At 39.5% G+C, this 10,325-nt stretch overlaps 1 protein-coding gene across 1 annotated transcript; it reads left to right on the forward strand.

Annotated features, from left to right (window-relative positions):
• Window positions 1–4,865: 4,865 nt before the first annotated feature.
• LOC135464446 (uncharacterized protein DDB_G0273453/DDB_G0273565-like) lies at window positions 4,866–7,147 on the forward strand. Its single transcript, XM_064741872.1, has 2 exons — window positions 4,866–4,944; window positions 6,516–7,147. Exons 1-2 carry the CDS (start codon window positions 4,866–4,868, stop codon window positions 7,145–7,147), a joined length of 711 nt encoding a protein of 236 aa, XP_064597942.1.
• Window positions 7,148–10,325: the final 3,178 nt, after the last annotated feature.

A 10,325-nucleotide genomic window follows, 5' to 3' on the forward strand; every position in this document is an offset into this window, starting at 1 on the left:
ATGTATTCCGTTATTATAACACAATATTGTCGTATATTCAATATAACATTCTGTAAGTCTGTTAGAATCTCTATCTTGAATCAACAGAATATGTGGGTTATATTTAACAGAATAATCTGTTGGAATAACATAATACATTTTATCATCACATTACAACAGATTTTCTGTTAAATTTAACAAGATATTTTTGGAGCATGTACAATTTCACGGATTCTTATTTGTCAAGGCTTAATAATGCGAGTATGAATTAGACTTGGTGGCAAGGCTACCAAGGTGCTCGCCTGTAAGAGACACATGAATGGAAAACTTATACAGTGCTGTATACGTATGTTAAACTTGAGCGCATTACATACCATTCTTTTTTTAGATACCACCCCTAACATTTACTTCAAACATTGATGACATTACACTACGTCGTGAATTTGATAATTTACGGTAATTAATACGCACAGAGCGGATCATCCATGGGACATCTCACTAATTTTTTTTTGTGCTCTACATGTGTGTGAAATCTGAGCTCTATATATGAGGTACTTTTTTGAGATACCACCCTAACATTTTCTTTAACATTGATTGTAATACATAATAGACGAAGTTATGAATCATGTAATTTACGGTATTTAATATGCATACAGCGAATCAGCGATGGAACATACCTCTCATGTTATTGTGCTCTACGTATGTGCAAGACCTGAGCTCAATACATGCAGTACTTTTCAAGATATCACTCATAAGATTTTGTTTAACATTGCTCTCCTTGCTATTGGACGCCGACACCGACACCGACGCTTGCGGTATGACATAAGCTGCATTTGTACTTGGTACATTGCTTCGCAAACATTGCGTGACCCAGTGGGGATTGTATCACTGTTGTTCATTCCTGCTTTAGAAATGGCATTTTGTACAAACTATTAAACTATTACCCATGCATAGCAAGAAAAGGATAATTTCAGCTCGCATCAGAGTCGCCATTACATGGGAAAATCTACCACAGATACAGTCACCACGGTACAGCGACAAGCGGTGCTTGGACAACCTCTGCTATGACCCGGAAGTATCAAGTTTCAAAGCCGGCTTTAGATCAGCTACATGCCAGTGTTTACTAGGATGCGAGTTGAGTTTCAGGCAGGATGTTATGAACTGTCAGTTTCAGCATGCCACGAAATCAGATATTTATCTATAATATTTATAGTGTTAATATGATTCTGACCTTTGGAGAAGTTAGAATGCGACCTGCATTGTAAAATTCGGGAACTTCATTGCCGATTTTGAAATGTATAATTAGCACAGACGAGGCTGATAAATTGTGAACGGTAATTTGGTCTATTCTAAAGTAAAAGCAAATATTCCACAAGATTTGCACTGATTGATTTCTTGTCAGAAATCTTCGGTACATTATTGGCATTGTATCAAATGACAGCTGAGAGTGAAATGGCATATATGACACGGATTTGCAGAAACCTACACTCAAAAAAATAATGTTTACTTTAACTCGATGTCTGTTGGCTGAATGATGCTAGAATGTATTCCGTTATTATAACATCAATGTGTCATATTCAACATGATATGCTGTTAGTCTAATACAATCTTTGTGTTGAATTAATAGAATAGGTGGCCTATAATTAACAGCATAATCTGCTGAAATAACAGAATACGTTCTACTATCAATCAAACAACCCACTTTCAGATAAAATTAGCAGATTATTATTATTATTTTTTTTTGAGTGTACCAAGGATTGTACAACAATCACAGCTTCCCCTATCCCATTTGATCTCTCCTGGATCAAATTCGGTGATCCTGAAAATTCTGTTAAACCTTTCTAAAACCTTCTGCATGATTTCAGCCTGGTGGAGGTGGGACAATATGAGATGTACAGCCTAGAGTTAGTCAAGTTGTGTTTTCAAACTGCTTCCGCGCGGTGCCTTTTGCAGCACTGATCATACCGCCATCCTCTGATAAAGCAAATCGGTTGACAGAAGCACATTTAAATCCCACATTATTTCTTACAGCCCTTCCTGCACAAAACGGAAAACCTTGGTAACAGTGTTACAAGGGAATGCGTCGGTTAAAGAAAACAGATATTTCATGCCATTAGGAATTCAGAAATAGTGTTTTCTCAGTACTGACCTATATTTGTCACTCGCTTCCTTTTGTCTGAGGACCACAGTCCATGAAACTAGGACAAGCTTACAGCGTGTACGTTTGGACTACAATCACACATTCCGACTTTCCTCGGACATAGTCCCTCCGTATGAGCATTGTTCATCTGTAGTGGCACGAGTTCTACACGTTTACACCACCGCACTTAATACATCCTTGGACAACCGGTCATGCATGCACCCCCGAAACCCTTCTGCGTGATCTCACTAAGAAACATGGGGCTATGTGAAATGTACAGCTCAGTCACAGCTAAGTTAAGTTTCTAATAGTTTCCATCCTTTACGATTTGCGGAATCGCTTCCGTCGAGTGAAAATAAGACTTAATAATCTTGGAACAACCGAGGTAATTCACCATTGACTAAACGGTTAGAAAGTTCAGTTTCAATAGGGCAAATAATATAGCGCGACCTCAGAAGTTGTTAAGACAAACAAAACATAATAAAGAACTTCAATAATAAAACCATTCACTTCAATCGGATTTTAATACAAATATAGGATAAAAATAAATGACTGCCATCGAGGAATGCCGGTAGACAGGTACATAAAATAGAACCATTCAAGCTGATTTGAGCTTTATAGATTTGAAGACAAAAAAAGATTGATGAGCACACGTTGACACAATGTAACGCGTCTGAACCACCGCCTGGTGTTTTTTTTTTAATTTTTTTTTTACAGTGTACCAAGACCAGAAGCCAAACGGACATGGCTAATACCATGCGTCATGACTTGTGTTGTCAAGTCTCTATGGCGACGAAAACAAACTTGTTCACCAAACATCTGCAATAGCATACTTAGCGACTGCCAACCTCTCTATAACATTCTCTTTGTAGCTTATTTACTCGATCAATGGCGTTTGTGTTCTCCTGGAGCCTTTGTCAACAAAACCCTGCATAACAAATGATATAAGTTGTCTGGCGAAGAAAGAGATGTCTTATATCTGTCGTATATTATCGTATCTAATCATATGATCAAGACTTTTCCTTGGTGAAAACGGGTTAGAAGTATTTCTGAACATATTAGAACAGGCGAATAATATAATTCAAAAATATAATATCCAAGCTTAAAAAACAACAACAAAGGACTAAAATATCGATTGTAGAGTAATTTTGCGAAAATCGTTCAACAGACTTTTGTCTACATTTTTTCATTGCGCCAGTTTACAATCTTCCACACTAAAATATAAAAATTCATATAGTTACAAAGAGCAACAACATCCCTTGTCAACACCAACTGAAAATTTGGGACAACTGATTGTTCTATACAGCTTTTTAGGCTTCACTTGCGTTGAAATCCTGGCGAACGTGCGTTTTGAAGTCACCGAGCTAAGGGGAATACAAAAAGGGGGAAGGATGTAGCTTACAATTTGTTAAAAAAAAAAAACTGCGTGGATACAATTTATCTTACAAATACAAATACGCACCCACAATACCACACGCCTGAGATGCTCCGAGAAGCTAATATTTGCAGACGTCTCCTCATTATTTAACCAAGCGTAACGGAATGCGATGTTTCACAAGCAGCTAGGTTAAACTTGGCGGGAGATGGGGACCACAATCACGGGTTCTTCTAACTGAGGCTCTACATGGGTGCGGGGGATAGTGGAGTGGATTTCGAAACTGGCGAGTAATTCACGCACACACACAGTAAAATAAAGCATCAGTTATTAAACAAGATGGGCTTCATTCAACCATACATGATATCAGTTTTTTTTAATCCTTGCTGCGACAGGTTGTTTTATCCACACTGTTTCATCCTCTTCTATACATGCAGTGGTTGTAACAATATGGACGCCACTCCAATGTTAATAATTCTTGCAAATCCACGAGTAGTATCGTAATCAATTCCCGTTGAAAAAAAATGTAGATCTGTTCTCGACAGAATATACCTGGTCTTTTCTTCATGCCTCCGTAAAATGGGTGGTTTTTCTGCCTACTGGGAACATCCCAGCTGTGTGCTGGTGGGGGTGGGGTTCTGATAACAAGTAACTACATCCCATCACGAGAACTTGAGCTGGCCGTTCGTAAAATGCCTTGCACAATCGCCTATTTCCTATAACACCGTATAGCTGGTCACACACACTTCAAAATCCCGTTCCGAACAGGAGGTAGTTCTTTCATAACATAATTCATCAGGATCTCTCGGTAGTCAATTCTTTTCCGTTAACTTGTGCTCTTTTGTTTTTCTCCTGGCGAACAAAACAACCCCAAACAATATCCATCAGAAACCTCCCTTCAGTTCTCCTTGTTCTGGTATTATTTACGGTCTTGTATATGGTGCACACTCTTCGCGCTGGGATCTAGATCTCTCAGACTTTCCCAGGGTTCGAATAACAGGTTTTGGGCGTGTCTAGCTCTCTGAATGAAATCGCACCGTAGCATGTCCGATCAAGGCCTCACTTGAAGGGGTCAATACTAAATTCGATTTGTGGGTCTTTCGAAAAAGATAACTAAAAAGAAAAATTAAAATAATGGCTGTCCGGCTCATCTTTCTCGAAAAGGGGCCGGCAATTTTTTTCCTTTGTTGTTGTTGTAAAAGTGGTCAGTCGAATGGGAGAGAACTATATCACAGACGGTTAGGGTGTTGGGACTACTGACGTTCTATCGCCTGTCCCTGCACCCCAGTATCGAGTTCTTGAGCTTCTTGAACCAAGGCACAAAGAGGGCAACACCACCACATTAATATATCCGATACCAAACTGCCGGCGATGCCTTTCGACTCCCGAATCTTTGATCGCATGAGGCAGCCGAGGATGGGACCAACGCACACGAATCCGAGGGCGCAAAGTAGGCAGCTATCTCCCATCTTCTCTGCATTTTTACCGAAGGTGTAACAAGGCACAAAGTAGGTGATGATGCACAAGCCGCAGTTGTCGAAGCAGCCGAATAATCCGTGTTGCCAATCAGCCATTTTGTCGGTGTTGTTTTTTTCTCTCAAGGTTTTACCCTCCCGCGAGTAAGTAAAGCTTTCTGTTCTGTATAGTTACAGCGATCTACTCCAGCCGCCACTCTCGCCCGCTCTGCTATATACGCTGATCTCTCCAGTAACTAAGCATTCAGCCGGGCCGGCCGGCCAGCAACTTGTCGTCACGCCCACCGCAAAAGCGCTCAGTCGGACGCTGATTGGTCCGCGGTCTGCAGGGTCACAGGACGTCATGGAATGTTGCAATTCACTGCGCATGCGCCTCGGGTTCAACGCGTCTCTTTTGGTGTCCATTTTGCCGTTAACCTGTCTGAGTGAATAGTTAGTCGCTATGTTGTTATGTATTGTCTCAGGTCAGAGCAGGATGTTGTGGTACGAACTGCGAGCAACATTAGTGGGATTTCTATGTGTCAACACATAATCACCAATTTACACGCACACAGTAACCTTTACTTCCATAACCCGTACAGTTGAAAAAGGGCAGAAAAAACACACACACACACACACACACACACACAGACACACACAGACAAGTTAGCATAAGTGCATAGGCCCTTGGAAACTACATCCAATATTACCTTTATTTATGTTTTATTTTTAAGATTTTTGTTTTGGACGGAATTCTGTACGTCACACGTGGGAAAGCTTAATTTGTCAGCATCTTGCCAAAAGTAGGTAGTTTATGCTGGACTCTCTCACATTAAGTAATAAATCACCCATGCACCCATGGAACTGAACATCATCGTAAAATTCTTTGGTTTGACAAAAATAAAATAAATAAATTCCTCGCTTCAGTAAAATCTCGTAGTTCAACGATTATGAACAAACTATCCCATTAAAAGTACAGTTTTGTGTAGATGCAACTTAAAGTGTGAAATACGTTAACTTCCGACATGGACTTAATCTCATGTAGGACATGCCCTAACTCCCCAGTTATAGTATAAGGGGTGGGAGGACCTCACCAATGCGGTCGACGTGAGTTCAAACGCACCTTATGCTGGCTTGCTCTCCGGCCGTACACGGAAAGGTCTATCAGCAACCTGCGGATGGTCATGGGTATCCGCGGGGCTTTGCAGGGTTTCGTAACGCCATGAAACTGGCCGCCGTCGCATTAGATAAATATTCTTGAGTACACCTTAAATATCCAATCATTTAAATAAATAAAGAGTTTACCAGTACACCTTTGTTCAAATCTTCTGCCTTAATCACAACACTACAACCTGCAAGATACAGAACACATTCATTTATTGTCGATGTGTAACATGGAAGAAAACTTAATAAAACCAGATATATTTATGTTAATATTTATGTAAATATTGGATCACGAGGAGATGTTCCGTAAGTCATTGCCTCAACAATAGGGCGGAAGATATAAAAAAAAATATGGGCGTACAGCGCGGAGACTAAAACCAGAACAGCGACAACAGTGTGACAGACGTACAGCATGATGAGAAAAACCAGAACAGCGACAACAGTGTGACAGACATACAGCGTGATGAGAAAAACCAGAACAGCGACAACAGTGTGACAGACATACAGCGTGATGAGAAAAACCAGAACAGCGACAACAGTGTGACAGACGTACAGCGTGATGAGAAAAACCAGAACAGCGACAACAGTGTGACAGACGTACAGCGTGATGAGAAAAACCAGAACAGCGACAACAGTGTGACAGACATACAGCATGATGAGAAAAACCAGAACAGCGACAACAGTGTGACAGACATACAGCGTGATGAGAAAAACCAGAACAGCGACAACAGTGTGACAGACATACAGCATGATGAGAAAAACCAGAACAGCGACAACAGTGTGACAGACATACAGCGTGATGAGAAAAACCAGAACAGCGACAACAGTGTGACAGACATACAGCATGATGAGAAAAACCAGAACAGCGACAACAGTGTGACAGACATACAGCGTGATGAGAAAAACCAGAACAGCGACAACAGTGTGACAGACATACAGCGTGATGAGAAAAACCAGAACAGCGACAACAGTGTGACAGACATACAGCATGATGAGAAAAACCAGAACAGCGACAACAGTGTGATAACTGGCTAGTGGTCACAAATAACCGGTCAAATATGGCCCTCTTGTCAGCTGATCTCAGTTAAGGTTTATTCTAACTGTTCATGTAAATGCTTAAATAGTTGCAAATTACACACACCAATATATTAGACGCCACTGGTCTAGAATTACTCAAAATCTTGTGTTGTTATCACATTTAAATATAATAATATTAAAACAATACAAATGGACCAGGAATGTGTTTGTTTTGCTCTGTTGGAATTTCCTTTAATGCCGCTCTCAAAAATAGTATAGAAAGAACAAGATGTATGTTAACAGCCTGACGTAGCTTACTACACTGTAATTTTACATTGAAAAGTGCTGGGAATATATGACCAGTTCTTTTCACTGTAGATTTAGAAGATGTGCTGTTTAATATTTACTCCCAAAATAGTAGTATATTTCCACTTATACCATTGAATCAGTTAATCAGTTAACTGCATTGCAAATTAACAAAATCTACATAACTACCAAGAAAACCAGTGTGCGTTTACAGCAAAGTGCACTGTAAATGGTCAAACCGCTACAGCTTTACAGACAATGCTGTGAATATGCATTGACTAGAGTAAAATTACACCACATAGGTGCAGAGTTGCGTTGGAAAATGGTGTAAAATATTTACAACATGATTTACTGTAACAATATGAAGTGCCCCAGGCTGTACATTTGCATTCAATGCTTACAGTCTAACCATGTGCTAAGCAAGCAACTAAGCGGTTACGTCATATCCTCACCCAACCCCGCCCCAAGCTGTCACCCCAGTCGGAAGATTTTGGACAGGCTTGGCAAAAAGCAAAATGGGGAGGTGGTAAAGGACGTGGAGGGGTAGGCGGTGCTAGTGCTGGGAACTTAACGTAAGAGGGTGGTGTGTGCAGGTGAGTTGGAGATTTTAGAGCGGCTTGACATAGATTACATAATAAGTAAAGTATCCACAGTTTAAGCCGTCAGCTGGTGAAACTAAATCCAAAGTCAAATTCCCAAAGACCGGTTTCATTAATAAAAACAGCATCACGGTCTCTTAAAAGTATATATTTACATACAAAAGTAAAGCAAGATTGTTACCTGAAACTAGATGTAGTCAGCTGTTTTCAGTGATGTCAAAAAATAACTGCTGTGTCAAACCCAGTGTGTTGTCCACAACACTTTGTATAAAACAATGAAGGAGCATATTTGTATTACACAATATACTGTACTATGAAGCAAGAAACAGTATAATGATATCTCCTTTATTGTAATTATTTATATAAACCTAGCTATGGTTTAAGCGGAATTAGATACAAACTTACATAGTGTACCTCCGTGGATCTGCCATGCTGCGATCAAAAGTTGTAATTAATAGTTGGTTCGTTTGGTAAAATTTAAGAAACTTTTGAATGGAGGCGTTTGATAGTAAAGCCATGATTTCGAAGTTTCAACAGCCGTGCTTTATGACGTATATATTGAAATCATCGATAACATTTACCAGTAATCAATCATCTACAAGCTAGTAATCAGTCATCTTCAAGCCAGTAGGCCCTAATCAGTCATCTACAAACCAGTAATCAGTCATCTACAGGCCAGTAATCAGTCATCCACAAACCAGTAATCAATCAGGGGCCTCCGTGGCTCAGTCGGTTAGCGGGCTAGCGCAGCGTAGTGACACAGAAGCCTCTCACCAATGCGGTCACTGTGAGTTCAAGACCAGCTCATGTTGGCTTCCTCTCCGGCCGTACGTGGGAAGGTCTTCTAGCAACCTGCGGATGGTCGTGGGTTTCCCCCAGGCTTTGCCCGGTTTCCACCCACCATAATGCTGGCCGCCGTTGTATAAGTGAAATATTCTTGAGTACGGCGTAAAACACCAATCAAAATCAAATCAGTAATCAATCATTTATAGGCCAGTAATCATTCATCTACAAATCAGTAATCAATCATCTATAGGCCAGTAATCATTCATCTACAAATCAGTAATCATTCATCTACAAACCAGTAATCAATCATCTATAGGCCAGTAATCATTCATCTACAAACCAGTAATCAATCATCTATAGGCCAGTAATCATTCATCTACAAACCAGTAATCAATCATCTATAAATCATAATCAGCATAATCAGTTGTTCGAAAGTCTATTAATTAATACGGGCACTAAGTCATATCTTATATTTAAGATTTTAGCCAAATTCAGCAGCCAATTCAGTTGTTCAAAGTATAACAGCAGCAGATTTAGTTCATAATTAAAACACTGTTAAGCAATTATTTTCAATAACTAATAATTTTGTTACTTGTCTGGTAAGCTGGTATTGAGTAAGTCAAACATTTCACAACATGTTTTCAGTCGATCGCTTTTATCTGAGACTAATATAACGTATAATATATCTGTTATATTAGCCCCAGCTTTAACGTACCTAATTATAAATTAACAAAATTATTTCATGGGTATGCATATAAAACATATATGTGTCAGATATGCACGTGACTTTCCTTTTTGTTACTGTTTTCCACGGCACAAAAACACCCCCATGAAAATGACCCTTAGAATAGACAGAACATTTTAAGAATATACACTACATGTAATTAAATCCTTTCTAATTCTGCCTGATTATCTTGCAAGCCACAATATGGAGAATTTTTTTTAAAGTTTTCACTTACTCGCCAAAACTAAGACATTTTGGGGATTTTTAGACAATGGCAGTGTCAAATAAAGTACTCAAAGTTCATTGATTATGACAGTAACATGGAGAATGATATTTTCCAAAAAAAAAAAAGGAAAGAAAAACACAGATGGATTATTATGCATAACAATTTATATACATATATACATATTTGAAGATATCTGTTTTCTCTGTTTCTATACAAAATCTAGGTAACAGCCAGACATTTTTTTACACCAAAATCGTGAATAGTTCACGTCAGTTTAGTTTTCATTGTTTTTCTCGCCACCTGGAGGCATGTAGGTAGATTCTATTCTACCTCCATGCTGGGGGTAACACATTGCCAATACCCAGCGGGGCGCCATGCCAAAAGATTTCCAACTTCCGGTCACTCTGCTTCACACGTGTGTCCAATTCCGCTTGAACGGGGGCAAGGGACGGTATATTCATCGTGTTGAATTAGATCACCACGCTGGATATGTGAACAATTGCAATGAAAGCGCAACTGAAATACATATTTTATTATCGACAGCTTATATACTAG

Source organism: Liolophura sinensis, chromosome 4 (genome assembly GCF_032854445.1).
Source record: "Liolophura sinensis isolate JHLJ2023 chromosome 4, CUHK_Ljap_v2, whole genome shotgun sequence".
Lineage (NCBI taxonomy): Eukaryota > Metazoa > Mollusca > Polyplacophora > Chitonida > Chitonidae > Liolophura > Liolophura sinensis.

What these genes read in the sequence shown, in the direction of transcription:
- LOC135464446 (XM_064741872.1), top strand. Translation starts at nt 4,866, where the DNA reads ATGCCTTTCGACTCCCGAATCTTTGATCGCATGAGGCAGCCGAGGATG. An exon ending in CACGAATCCGAGGGCGCAAA is followed by an intron (nt 4,945 to 6,515) that starts GTAGGCAGCTAT and finishes ACAGTGTGACAG; the next exon opens with ACGTACAGCATGATGAGAAA.